Source organism: Copadichromis virginalis, linkage group LG4 (genome assembly GCF_057382275.1).
Source record: "Copadichromis virginalis isolate Kocher_CV1m ecotype Utaka linkage group LG4, C_Virginalis_male_GT1.1, whole genome shotgun sequence".
Taxonomy (NCBI): Eukaryota; Metazoa; Chordata; class Actinopteri; order Cichliformes; family Cichlidae; genus Copadichromis; species Copadichromis virginalis.
Genome location: NC_140621.1, coordinates 36822386 through 36836875, shown reverse-complemented (window position 1 = coordinate 36836875; position 14490 = coordinate 36822386). Strand labels below are relative to the sequence as shown.

The 14490-nt window shown below is 42.5% G+C and overlaps 1 protein-coding gene across 2 annotated transcripts; it reads right to left on the bottom strand.

Annotated features, from left to right (window-relative positions):
• Positions 1 to 426: 426 nt before the first annotated feature.
• On the bottom strand, positions 427 to 13732 carry maptb (microtubule-associated protein tau b). Of its 2 annotated transcripts, none has more exons than XM_085455293.1 (10): positions 7153 to 13732; positions 6783 to 6854; positions 6441 to 6481; positions 6210 to 6267; positions 6054 to 6133; positions 2775 to 2924; positions 2618 to 2699; positions 2400 to 2509; positions 1893 to 2060; positions 427 to 1794 (listed from the first exon to the last, which is right to left on the bottom strand). In XM_085455293.1, exons 1-10 carry the CDS (start codon positions 7241 to 7243, stop codon positions 1762 to 1764), a joined length of 885 nt encoding a protein of 294 aa, XP_085311419.1. In that variant the 5' UTR covers positions 7244 to 13732; the 3' UTR covers positions 427 to 1761. The 2 variants fall into 2 exon arrangements, with proteins under 2 accessions (XP_085311419.1, XP_085311420.1); XM_085455294.1 differs by having other exon boundaries at positions 6783 to 6851.
• Between the last annotated feature and the right edge of the window lie 758 nt (positions 13733 to 14490).

Below are 14490 nucleotides of genomic sequence, written 5' to 3'. Positions count from 1 at the left end.
GATTAGTGATCTGGATGCTGTACCTGTCCTTCATGGTGTAGAGTGAGCGGATACAATGCGCTTCCTCTGAAAGGGGGCTGGCCTCCCTTAGAGATCAGGTGAGGAGCTTAGCCTGCTCGAAAGGAGCCAGTTGGGGTGGTTTGGGCATCTGACAAGGATGCCTCCTGGGTGAGGTGTTCCAGGCATGTCCCACTGGGAGAAGTCCCCGGGGAAGACCCAGGACACGCTGGAGAGACGATATCTTTCTAACCCTGGGAACGACAAGGTGACTGGGGAGAGGGAGGTCTGGACTTCTCTGTTTAGGCGACCCGTCCCCGGATAAGTGGAAGAAGCACATAAATCTGATAAAACTGCTTCCTTTTTATGTTGTTGACAGCGGTTATGAGGCTGGTGTCATGGCGTTTCTCTGCAGTGATGAAAAACTCGTCAGATTCAAGAGAAACTTTATTGGTACAAAGCACTTGAACAGCCAACAGGCAGAGAGACACAAATGTTTTGGCACCTGGTATCAAACGGCATTCTGGGTATTTTTTTTTTAATGATGGTGGTGGTGAGGGGTTGGTACAGCACGTCAGCAAAAACACAGAAGAGATATGATTGGTAGAAAGATGACATCAGAGAGAGAGAGGCTCGATGATTGGACACATTTTATGAACAACGCTAATAACACTCTTCCTGTTTCCAGAGTCACATGACTTAATGTTTCACTTTTTCCCACCGTTCTCACACTTCCTGTTTCCTCCAGGAAGTGCTCAAGACAGATGTTAAAATAATGGCGAGTTCAAGCTTCAGATGCTTTTTCATCGACTCAGTGCTCAAAACGAAACTTCTGCACAGCGCAGGCGGACTAAGGATGATCTGATATCCTCGTGTCGGTGTTGTTCCCACATCATCATAATAAATGTTGTTCCAGGTTCAACATTGCAAGTGACCAATCACATTGTTGTGACGTCATACTTTTGCAAGCCAAGCGATTTATTAATTTATGAAATTACAATGTTGCAAGGACAATCTGTATAATGCTTACAGTTCATTAAAAACAGTATCCTGAAATGCAAAGAATTCAAATTGCTGTATTGTCGGACAAAGGCGGTTTCTCACAAGTAGATTATATTTTTAAGGTGTTTTTTTCCGAAGTCGCAAAAGTATGACGTCACAACAATGTGATTGGTCACTTGCAATGTTGAACCTGGAACAACATTTATTATGATGATGTGGGAACAACACCGACACGAGGATATCGTGCGGCGGACTAACTGGGACACGTTCACGGCCGTGCGTCTGTCGCCAAATTCAAAACGAGCTCAAATTTTCTTCAAAGGTCAGATTAAAGAGCGGGCTCCGGGTATGGGGGGGGCGCTGTGGGCATTTACGCATCACAGGTTTGTGGAGTGTGTGTGTGTTTAATCGCATTTAACGCCGTTGGGTCTTTGATCAGGTTTTTAAACGCTGAGCTGATCAGCTTACCACAGGAACTCTTAAGGTTAAACATTTATCTGCTGAAAGTCATATTTATTCATTCATTTGTCACTGCTCAGCTTAAAGTTGATTCGCAGTGGAGATAACAAATATAAGTGAGGCTGATCATGTGAGGCTGATCATGTGACCCTGGGTGAACTCTGGGTGATTTCTGATTCATAAAATCTCTCCAATCCTCGGTAGCTTTGTGTAACATGTATGATGATTTTTTTTTTTCTTCCATTAGGCCGTTTCCTTGGTGACAGCAGGGGGGCAGGGTCTGTAGGCACAGGGTTTGTCCAATCACAGGCCTTGTTTGGCGAGAGAGGCGGACACCTTACGGAAAGAGGAAGTGGTGTGTTAGCATATGTTATGTTTTTACTTTGTGATTTTTTTTTTTTTTTTTTTTTTTTTTTCTTCCCCGGACTTCTTACCTCATCGGCCAGGGTGTCGAGGGGTGGAGTTTCAGTTGCATTAAGACTTCCATGGGAGGAAGTGTTGCTAAGATGACAAGGGGAGGAGTCAGCCTGGATGATGATTTCAGCACCGTGGTCGGTTCGAGCTTTGGCGCTCTCTCTGAAGCTCAGCTTCTGAGTCTCGATCTGCAAACACACACGCAGGTGTCACATGACTGGGAATCAGGTCACATGACAAAAATGTGCTGCTCCTGAGCTGGGTGTGTAAAGCGCCAAATAAAAGGACAAAAGAAATTATGCTTCCACTGTAAGCGGACAGAGTTTACAGCAAAGGACAAATTAGGTCACGTGACACCGGTGACCTGCGTGAGCAGGGCCGAAGACGTCTCCATTTACGGAGGAGACAGCAGGTCTTCTGCGTGCAGGACGTTGTTTGAAGTTTCTATGACAGAGGTGTAACAGAGGAGTCGGGAGTGCTGACTCTGCTCCTCCGACCCCCATGAGGAGGTGGATGTTAGTGCGTACCTTCTTCTTCCCTCCTCCCGGCACATGAGTGACGTTCTCCAGAGAGCCGACTTTGGACTGAACGGTCTTAAACTCCACCTTCTCTGACTTGATCTCCACCTTCCCTCCACCTGAGGAGTAGAGCGAAGAGATCAGCCGGTACTACTCGTCTGTGCTACTTTTTATTGATCAGCTCTCCACTTAATCTCGAGATATGTGATTGTGGTGTGGAACGTTACCTGGTTTGTGGTGGATGTTGTCTTTGGAGCCGCACTTTGACGTCACATTACTGAGATCCAGCTTCTTGTTGATGATCTGAACCTACAGACAGACAGGTGAGTGTCAGGTTCTACCTGAGAGTCAGCTCTGCACAGCAGGTGGACGGATGTACGTTACCTTGCCCCCTCCAGGTGAGTGTTTCAGGTTCTCCGTGGACCCAACCTTTGACTTCACATTGCTGAGGTCGGGCATTGGATGAGAGGGGAGGGGGGGCGTCCGTCCACGAGCACAGCCAGGAGACCTGGGGGGGGTTCGGACCACCGCCACCTGCAGAATGGCAGAACCATTTTAACCACCGGTACCAGTTACAGACACTGTCAGAACCAGTCCTTCTGTTATTGGCTCTTAAAATCCTGCTCCTCACATACAAGGTCTTAAATAATCAGGCCCCATCTTATCTTAATGACCTTGTGGTACCATATCATCCTGGCCCCGCCCCTCCCTGAGCCTGGTTCTGCCGGAGGTTTCTTCCTGTTCAAAGGGAGTTTTTCCTTCCCACTGTCGCCAAAGTGCTGCTCATAGGGGGTCATATGATTGTTGGGTTTTTCTCTGTATGTATTATTGTATTGAATTCTATTCTATTCTAAAGTTTGCAGATGACACTGCAGTGATAGGATGCATCGCGCACAGGCAGTCCAAACAGTCGTTACATTAATTGTGAGGTGATGCGCTCATCAGTGAAAATGAAGACCTGCAGTTTTACTTAATGCTGTGTAAATCACACAGAACTACACACATTATGTACGGACAGTGTTGGGAAGGTTACTTTTAAAATGTATTCCACTACAGATTACAGAATACATGCCCCAAAATGTATTTTGTAACGTATTCCGTTACGTTACTCAATGAGAGTAACGTATTCTGAATACTTCGGATTACTTAATATATTATCATGCTTTTACAACTACATGAATGTGATTTATTACTATTACTGAAGTTCCGCGGGTCTGAACCGTAGTAAAGGGACCTCTGGCTAATACGTCAGGTTCCCTGTTGGGCTCGTAGCTGAAAACTAGCTTTACTTTGTTGTCTGGGTCAACTTTGCTTGCGAGAGACAGAGAGACAGAGAGAGGCGTTGAAAGGCTGCTCCAACAGAACTTATTGTTTCGGATGAAAACACGAACACAGCGTACAGTCGAGTCTTAATAGCTTACTTACAACTGGGCTTGTCAGGCACTCTTCTTGGCTGCAGTGGTTATTATTATATTTACATGCTTCCAGCTCCCGTTTCTGCTTGACGATAACTCCTGCTTTTCGACTCTCCTTTTTCTCCCTCCTCGCGCTCACAGACACATAACGTGTATGGCAGTCCATTCTCCCTGCAGCACGGACTACACTGCCCATGAGGCTACATTCTTTAGGGCTATGTCTGTAACACTCTACCTTTTAGCTTAGCACAACAACAACAACAAAAAAAGGCGCTCTCTCACCCAGGAAACACAGTCACAAAGAGAGCGCGTCACCCTGTAACCATGGCAACCGTAACGCTGCCGCCTGGAACAACAGAACGTAGCTGTCCAACAAAACCGAAACAGTCCCGACCCGCCACAATATGAAACAGGAAAGTACCGCCGTGTAATCAATTTATTTCAACAAAGTAACTGTACTCTAAATACCACCTTTTTAAACGGTAACTGTAACGGAATACAGTTACTCATATTTTGTATTTTAAATACGTAACGGCGGTACATGTACACCCCAACACTGTGTACGGATCATTTCAGTAACATGCGTGCTCTGGAACAACATAGTGACTGCAGACAGAACGACCCTGCTGAACCAGTAACCCTCTGTCAGAGTATCTATACACTGCTGTACTGCTGGTTTGACTGCAGTAAAGCGTATGAATACTTCAGCACCTATCTCAGGTCAGGGCTCTCAAAATTTCAAAATCCCTGGTAGCCCTTCGGGCAGGGACTCTTCAGTTTTTGGTAGCCAAAAATAAATGTAAGTAGCCCGAATAAAAAAGAGAGCAATTTTTTGATTGATGTTTTGTTTCCTGTTTTGTTTCCTTTACAATATTATACATTAAAGTATAATATTGTAAAGGAAACAAAACATTAATCAAAAAATTGTTGAAAAACAAATTACAACATTGTATAAAAATTACAATCATCAACTCAAATACTTGGTTCTAATTGAACAGAAATTTCTATGAACTTGTAAGAACTGTGTAGGACATGAATCAGTCTGTGTCAGATCCTGAATTTGAAATTTCCGCTGAAGTCACGGGTAAGAGACAGTGGAACCAAGATCGAGGCCATTTGCTTTTTGAAGTTTGCAAAGACTGCTAAATTTTGCCAGTGGTAGTTCACTCTTTGCAACATAGTACGCTGTTCTAAACAGATTTTCAGGTTTATTTTTAGTATGTTATTTGCAATTGGTGTTTGTTCTGGGAAAGATATTGCAGACTGAGCAATAATGCATTTCTTGCATTTCTCATGGTTCTAATGGGGGCCTTTCTTAAAATGACTGGTCCCAGTAACAAAGGCGCTTGTCGACTCAGAAATCGAGAGAAAACCAACCATACACCCGGCAGAACATTATGTTATTTACACGGGTGCACATAAGTGGTCCGCATGTGCGCATTCGCTGTCAAAATAAAAGACTCGCACCAGATAAGAAGTTGCAACGCGCGTTTGCGTATCTGATTGAGGAATCACTCATCTTTGGAAAAGAGAGTTTATTACAGAGAAATGGCTCTTTCCAAAATAAAAGCTATACTATACGCTTCTTCTGGGCTATATTCTCAGCAGCATATTGTAGCGGGTCAGGGCTGTTCGGGGTTCTGTTTGTACAGTTATGTTTTGTTTATGTTGCCATAGTGACGGGTGACGCCCTCTCGCTGCGACGGTGTGTCCTTCCGGGGTCAGAGGGCGCCCTGTGTGTTGTTGTTGTTGTTGTTGTTGCTGTTGCTGTGCGGTTGCCGCGCTGAGCAGTTAGCTAGCGGCAGTGTTCTTCTGCAGATGTCAATAAACGGCTGTGCTCCCTGGCTAGCTCACGGGAAGCAAGACCAAACGACACCTCCGTCTCCTCGTTGTCTGAGCTCGCCACATTGGTGTCAGAAGTGGGATGATGGTGGCACCCCATGTTCTGACCCGAGTGACTTGGTGCGCCAAAAGAAGGCACCTGGACATTTGCAAAGTGAAAGCAAAAAACAAGCGCAAATTCAAACGCGATTTCAATATGTCACATATTGACAGTGGCTCACCGATGCCAATGACATAATTACCCAGCTACATTTCCGAAAGAATGCAAAAGCATTGACATATATTTTTTCCTTCCTATGATAGCCCGACGGGCAGGGCTGAGATAGATTTTGGTAGCCTGACTGGAAAAATCGCTAGCCCCGGGACGTCGGGCTAGCGATTTTGCGAGCCCTGCAGGTGTTCTCACCTTCTTCACCTCTCTGTTAGGCGTGGACGATCGGCTGGCGGGAGAACGACTTCCTGGACTGCTGACGCCGTCCACGGACTCTGACAGACAGACAGACACGGGTTAGTGGCTCTGATGGGTTAAACTGGTGTGACTGGTTATACTGGGTCAGTGTACCTGTGCTCTTGGCTGAGATCATCTTGGCTGCTCTGGCGCCTCCTGCTGTCCTGGAGGCCTGAAACACAATGTCGGTTACCATGGTGAAAAGGAGCGAGGTCTGAAAGCTGTGAATTTGGGAAAAATCTTCCAGTTCGTGAACATTTCCCATCATCGTGTTGGCCTCGTGCATGGCGCCAGCCTCTGGGAACAGCTGATTATTGATTCCGATCAGTAAGTGTACAGATTTACCTTCATTGATTCTTCAGAAGTTGCCTTCACAGCGGCTTTTTCTGTGGGAGGATTAAAAAAATATCTTAATGTGGACTAATAATCAAAGAACAGCCAGAGTTCGTCGATCGCTGACTCTCTGACTTTGGTAAAAGTTGCTGCTTGTCAGGTTTTTTTCATGTTCATCTTATGTGGAGCAAGAGTCGCTTTCTTCTCCGGCTCCAGTTAACAGCCATCCAATCAGAGTGGAGGGGTGGAGCAAAATAAGTTGGGAGTAGGGTTAGGATTAAAGCTCAGTCAAGTGATCAGTTTCTCGTAACACCTTTAGTTATCGATCAAATGTCAGTAATTATTGTTACCAACCTTCCATCTTCTGCGTTTCATAGGCGGGGCCATCTGTGAGGGGGGCGGAGTCTCCATCCATCTTCACTCCTACTGAGGAGGGGAGGACACAGAGAGGAGAGGTGATGAAGAGGAGTCAGTGAGCATGCTCAGGCACGGTGAATCACCATGATGATGATGATAATGCAGAAATACAATCATAAAAGTCTGAATGTGTCAGCGCAGCTACACCCGAGCCCGCTCTTCCTCCTCCTCCGTGTTAGCTCCGGGCCTAACAGCAGCCTGCGGACTGATCCGGTCACCGCAAACCCGCCGCAGCTGCTCCGAGAATCTCCGAGGAGGAGGATGAAGAGGGTGAAGAGAAGGAGGACGGGCGTTGTCCGGCTCTTACCTCCTGCTGCTGCTGCTGCTGCTGTCGGTCCGTCTGCTGCTCCACCCTGCGCCGCTCTAACAGGGAGGGAGGGGGGCGCAGGCTGCTGCATGCCGGGAGGAAGCTGCCGTTACCATGGCAATCCGTTGCATCCAGACGGAGGAGAGAAAGTGTCGCGTTCTCGTCTCAGGTCGCACGCGATGACGGCGATGAAGTTCCGGCTCTCTTTATAGACATTAAACCAGCTTAAATAACGCGATTCTGCTCCACAGAGTGAAATTCTCACAGGTGTGAGAGGGGTCACAGTAATCTGAACCGGAACTGCAGCTACACACAGGTGAGAATAAAACAACATCACCTGATATGTGATTGCCTGGGACACAGAGACACACAGGCTGTGTCCCAATTAAGAGTCTGCACGCTTGAAGTACGCATTTTAAGTGCGGTTACGTCACCGCCACGCGACGACGGCTGTCCCAATTCTAAGTGTGATTCAAATGCATACTCCAAATGCGCCGTCGATTTCCCCAAATATCAAGCGTGGTCCGGTGCACGCTTCGTGGTCCCATATATCCCGCAATTCATAGCGCGGCGGTGGATGTGGATAATTTTGCCGCAAAATACGGCAAAAGCGAGCGGCCGAAGAGGTTTTTTTTCCCAAACTTTATTGAAATGATAAAGCGAACAGTCAGTCATTCCAGTTCAGTTTGTACAGTAGACATACAAGGCAAATAAGAGTAACAATATACAGTACAATGAAATAAGAAGGATAAATAAATAAAGGATAAAAAAGAAAAAGGGGGGAATGTGACAGACTTCATAACAACTTTGTACTTGAAAGTTGTGACAGCTCATTCGTTAAACATTTCTGAATGAATTTCAATCAATGATAAACCTTTTTTATTGGATGTGTGTGTGTGTATATATGTATATGTATGTGTGTGTGTATATATGTATATGTATATGTATGTGTGTGTGTATATATGTATGTGTGTGTGTGTATATATGTATATGTATGTGTGTGTGTGTGTGTGTGTGTGTGTGTGTGTATATGTGTGTATATATGTGTGTGTATGTATATGTATATATGTGTGTACATACGTACGTACATACATACATACATACATACATACATACACATGTCACACAGTGGAAATTTGTATTTATCTTGTATATTGTTTTTATTCAGATTTTTAGTGTTTATTTATGAGTGTTGTTTTATTTGCATGGTTTTATTCTGTTTCTATTGCATGGTTTTTAGTGTTTTATGTGACATGGTTTTTATCCACTGTGGACTGGCTGCACATGGGACAAATTAGCTGATAGGGACCACCTGCTGAGGCAGGGGTGTGTCCAGAGGTGGCCTATCAGCTGTGTAAAGACCTTTTAAAAACAGGCTAGCTGAGCACTGAAGAGAGAGGCCCCAGACTGGAAGGTTAATGCAAGATGGCCAGTGTGATGCGGCGACCAAGTCCTGACCTCATGGAACGGCAACAGTAAGAGACAACGCGTGTGATTGGCAGCAGGGCAGAGGTTTACCTCTGCCTGCATTTGTGAGTAGGGTCTCTACTGTTGTTTACTGGGTGCAGCTGGATTGGGAGAGGGTCACCATGGCCATGAGCCAGGGCCGCTTCTGGGACCATTGTTCTGGCCCCTATTTGTTATGTTACAGGACACCGACACAAGGGGAGCTGTGGCGGTGGTCGCATCATGGATTCGGGTGCAGAACGCAAGCCGGACTGGGAAGTGATGGGCCAGCGGAAGGACAAGAAGATGGGTGGCTCTTTCTTGTCTGCCGAAGACGGGGCTGGCGTGGACTCTGCTCTAAAGAAGGAATTCCTGGCCTGCTGATGGACCCATAATGAACATGTGGCCTAATTATAGCAGGGGGGGGGGGGGTTTAGTGAATGTAGAAAATGGTAGTTTTACGGGTTTTAGAATTGTTTTTAGTAGAGAGCAAACATTTTATTACGTACATTTTAAGGGTGTTTTTATTTGTGCTCCCTGGCCCAGTAATAAACTGTTTCTGATCAGACCTGCTCCCTCTCTGTGCCCGTGGTATCTGACTCGCTTGCTCCCCCTTGTATTTTAAAGAATCTTTCTTTTTAGCGTGACATTCTGGCGCCACCGCTTTAGTGTCCGCCGCGCGTCTCTCACACACACACACACACACACACACACACACACACACACACACACACACACACACACACACACACTGGGTGAATGTGCAGTAGTAGCAGCAAGCAGGTGAATTCTGTACATTAATATGAACAGACATCTGACTATTTTACAGGATGGACAATATAAACATATTTAACCCTTGTGTGGTGTTCGTATTTTTGTTACTCAGCCAGTGTTCATGGGTCTGGTGGACCCGCTAGAGTTTTGGCTTTCCAAATTAACACTATCAAACAATTTTATGTTAAATTACTCAACAGATGTTTACTTCATCCCAATTACAAGACATATGAACAGCAAACATGGTTAATTTTTTCCCTTTACCTTTGTTAGATCACATTTATGAATTAATGTGCTTCTCGTTTTTCTTTTATATAACATGTTATAAATAAATCAGTTATAATCAAGTGGAGTGAGTGGAAAGACACAACACATTTACACGTGAAAAAATAATTAATTGTTTAATTTTTCTTTTGAAAAAAACTGAACACGGGTCTCACAGACCCGAACACCATACAAGGGTTAAAATGAAAGGAATTGAAATGTACATTGTGCCTTGGTTTAGTGTCTGGAAGAGAGTCCTGTCTCAGTCAATTATAGATGATGTTTTTGATTTGATTTGATTTTTATTGATTAGCATTAAAATATCTCAGTGAAAACAGAACAAAGATCTACCACAAAGCAAGAAAGCATGAGACAAGGCTAATCAAAAGGTATTGGCTGAAGCATTTGCTTATTACGCCAACCCTTTAATAAAAGATATTTTTGCATGCAGCTCCTGTACACAGGGCTCGAAGCAAATAATAAAACAAAGCAAAACAAACAAACAAGAAAAAAAAACTTTCCACCTTAGATAAGTAACTACATCAAAGCAAAAGAATCAAGAGGTTTTTTGTTTTGTTTTTTGCTCTTTTCATTCTTGATTTATATATTTTTCTAATACTCTATTTTTAAACATATTTTTAAACAAGGAAAATGAACCACATCTTTTTAAATCACTGTCATAACTATTCCACAGGTTAAATCCTCTAACAGAAACACATCTCTGCTTTATATTTGTCCTCATCTTGTGTTACAGGAAAAATGATTCTATGTTTCTTTACCTTCTTTTAAATGTACAAAGATGCCTTTTGTCTGCCCTTTGCCTATGGTTAGATTAGTTTAGAATTATCTTTTTAGACTTTCCCAGCAGACTTTCTGGGACATATTGTTTTAGATTGTTTTATCTTCCCTAGCTCTCTGCTGACGAGACTAGCACCATATATGGAGTTGTTTTATTTTATCTGTTTATTATTTGTTATCCTGTTCTCACTGTCTCTGTGCTCTGTGCCTATAAAAATTACCAAGCCACTGTGCATGGGGTGAGTTGTTCTTAGCAGCTCACCCGTGTACACGTTAAATAAAGAAAGTAACTTTGTCTCATTGTGTCTTTATTTCTCCTGGGTCTTTTACAGAGTTTTCCCCCAACATTTCTTGGTCCTTCGGAGCCGGAGCGCCTCCATCGTGTCCCATCTCCGTGACCAGTCCACGTTGTTCGTCTGTCAACAGCTCACACACCAGGTGTGTGATAAAAGTCCAAGAGCGTTTAAATTCGGGTCTTGGCCAACGTCTTAGAAAGCGACCCACGGTGGTGGGGCCCGATCGAGGTGGACCAGACCCGGCGACACTGACCAGGTAGATACAGACACACTGACACAATCTTGCGTAAAAGCGCATTTTGAATTCAGGGAATTTAAAATAGCGGAAGTAGCTCGTCGACTGGTAGCTCTGGGAGCTCGTCGACTGGTAGCGTAGCTCGTCGACTGGTAGCTCTGGGAGCTCGTCGACTGGTAGCTTTGGAGCTCTGGGTAGCTCCCCCAGCTGGGTCTAGACTGGGTCTAGGGAGTAAGTAGCTCTGGGAGCTCCCCTTATTATAAGGGTTCCGGTCGCACGCGCGTCGAAGCTGTGAATGTGAATGTGTGTGTGTATTGTTTTAATTAACGGAGCAAGCTGACTTTTCACGGTCCAATAAGAGACTGAGCTGCTCCTAATGTGTTTTTCTTTTACTGCTATTCACTGACGTGCTGGTGAGTTGAGAGAACGGTCGAGTTCCGTCTCGTAAAGTTCACACCGCTTTTGGAAATAGTCCGAAAGTAGAAGGGCGTGTGAGCAACCACTCTCGTCTCTAATACCAGCGAAGGTGATAGCAGCTGTATCGTGTATATATTACTTAATAAACAAAAATAAGTAAATACATAAATAAGATGGGTAATCAAGCAAGTGAAATTAAAACTCATTCCTGCTGACGAGCAGTGGTGAGAAAAGAAAAGTCCAGACGCCGGACAAAAACAGAGAGAGATTTAAGAAAACAAAATATAAACAGTCAGAAGAACAGAACTCAACTGCCAGTTTAGTAAAACCAGAAGACGAGACACTGTGCAGTGTCCACAATCCTTTTAGTAAACCATCACTCATTCCTGCAGCCGCATGTGCAGCAACACCCATATCAGGAAGAACATAATAATCCCTTATTAAGTGAAAACTAGAGATCAAAGTAGTTTGAGGCAGTTTAAAAGGGTTGAAAACAGACCCCACTGAGTTGATATAAATATAAAAAGTACGAAATAAAGATAAACAAAGGGAAAATTACAGTAGAAATTATCTTTAGAGTATTTGAAATTAATAATAGCAAGGATAACAACCTGTAAAGTGATATTATCAATGAAACACAGTTGGCATGATGACCATGCCCACAATGTATAAAATGAATATAAAGCAAATAATTCACACGAAAATATTTTAATAACATAAATAAAGTATATTAAGGCTGTGTCACTGTTCAGCCAAGGACAGTGTGTGAAAAGGTAACTGTCTCCACCCTGGGAAAAGGATGATTCTGCAGGTCATCTGAAGCCCTTGATGGATACAAAATAAAATATAAATAATATATTATAATAGAACTGCCTGGTCCGCCATGCAACAGAGAGAACAAATGTGACCGCAGATTGGATGAATTCTAAATTATCTGTTTGCTGAATAAGATGATCCTAACTATCAAATTGGCTCAGTAGTAGTATAGTGGTACACACTGATAAAATATTATAATATGCTATTGCTGTCATATAAGACAAAGAGGATAATATTAACAATGACATAATATTAATATGAAGAGGCACCTTAATCGGTTATGATGTGAGGTGAATAATTGTTAAGCAGTAGTCTGCATCAAGCTTAAGGTTTGCTGAAACTCAGTGTAATGACATGTGAGATGAAGACAATACAGAGAATAACTAAACTAATGAAGTGCATAGAGGCACTTGACCAGCTTGAAACCTATCATCCTAGAATGACACATTGCTGAGATATAGAGCACACCTATAATAACAACCAATAAGCAAAACCCTGTAGACAACAGCTAAAACTACAGGATTGAGAAGCTGAATTAAATATGTAGACACTGCTAAGCTGATGAGCATGTTACACATTCTCTTTTCTTTTTCTTTTTTGTTTCTTTTAGAGCAGAAGCTGCTGTAACACACCCAAAGAAAGACTCTAGGTCTGACCAACCGTCTCAGTCGTGGGCAAAAAGATGACAGTCAATAAAATTCTAAAAGATAATTTATTGACGAAAAATATATCAAGAGATAAAAGATAAAACAGTCCAGTGTCCCACTTAAGAATTGTATAAAAACACACAGTCCCAAGGCCAGAGCCAGCTATGCCACACGGCCAAGTTGCACCCCACATGTTGCCTTTAACAGGGTTAGAAGTTGTCCTTGGAGACCCACCACCCTGCAAGCATATAGTCAGTGGTCACTCAAGCCTCTGCAACCCAGCTGCCTTTAGGCTGTGGCATATAATAGGCCCTGGACTGCACAGAGAGACAAAACGACACACTTAATATAAAATTCATAGCGCAAAACCAATCCATCCCAATCATATCTGATTTCATCACATTACATACCTGCACAGAGAGACAAAACAAAACAGCAGTGGTTGTAGTGTGGGCTATAAGTAGACCAGTGTATCAGTGCAATCAAGTACACCTGCCTCTAATTAGTCCAACCTCATTCCAGCCATTGGCTTACCAAAAATGTGACACACACAAAACCACTCCCAACCCAGTGCAACTTCACACAATAATATGGAGCTGAATTAACACAGGCACATTAGTCTACCATGTTACAAGCTGCATGCTATTACAAGCCAACATATGCAGACTTCTGCCTTGTTCGGGTGGCAGCATTTTTCTTTTTTCTTTTGTGTCCTGACACGTTTATGTTTTTTGTTTTTGTTTGATTATTTTGTTGGTTTTGGAAACGAATTTAAACGAACTTGTGACAATACTTGAGAATCACAGTGACACATAGTGATTAGGCATATGATTGAAAAATGCCTCAGTTTAGAGCTGTGAGCTATGAGCTGTGAGCAATGCAAAGTTAAATATATATATATATATATATATATATATATATATATATATATATATATATATGTGTATATATATATATATATATGTATGTGTATATATATATATATATATATGTATGTGTATATATATATATATATATGTATGTGTATATATATATATATATATGTATATGTATGTGTATATATATATATATATATATATATTATTGAATTCGACATATTGATATCTTTCATCCAGGTAACTTTTCATCCACTTGTATGCTATCCCTCTTATGCCATATCTCTCTAGTTTATTCATTAATATAGAATGATCAATTGTATCAAATGCCTTTTTTAAGTCTATAAAAATACCAACAGTATATTCCTTATTATCTATAGCATTAGATATCCCTTCAACAAGTTCCATCACTGCCATCGAAGTGGACCTTTTCACTCTAAAGCCATATTGGTTATCACTTAGGAGATTATGCTTCTCAATATATTTATCAAGTCTATTAACAAATAACTTCTCTAAAATTTTTGAGAACTGTGGGAGCAGTGATATTGGCCTATAATTGGTAAACTGACATCTCTCTCCGTTTTTATGGATTGGAATAACTTTTGCTATTTTCATTTGTGAGGGAAACACACCAGTTTGAAAGGACAGATTACAAATGTATGCGAAAGGTTGCACTATATATTCTATAATACTTTTAACTAATATCATGTCAATACCAAAACAGTCAGTGGACTTTTTATTTTTAAATGTCTTCACAATGTTAATTATTT

Excerpts from the sequence above, each read along its gene's own strand:
- maptb (XM_085455293.1), bottom strand. The coding sequence starts at position 7,243 with ATGCAGCAGCCTGCGCCCCCCTCCCTCCCTGTTAGAGCGGCGCAGGGT. Across the intron at positions 6,134-6,209 it reads GATCTCAGCCAAGAGCACAG|AGTCCGTGGACGGCGTCAGC; the intron begins GTACACTGACCC and ends TCTGTCTGTCAG. Across the intron at positions 2,700-2,774 it reads ACTCACCTGGAGGGGGCAAG|GTTCAGATCATCAACAAGAA; the intron begins GTAACGTACATC and ends GTCTGTCTGTAG.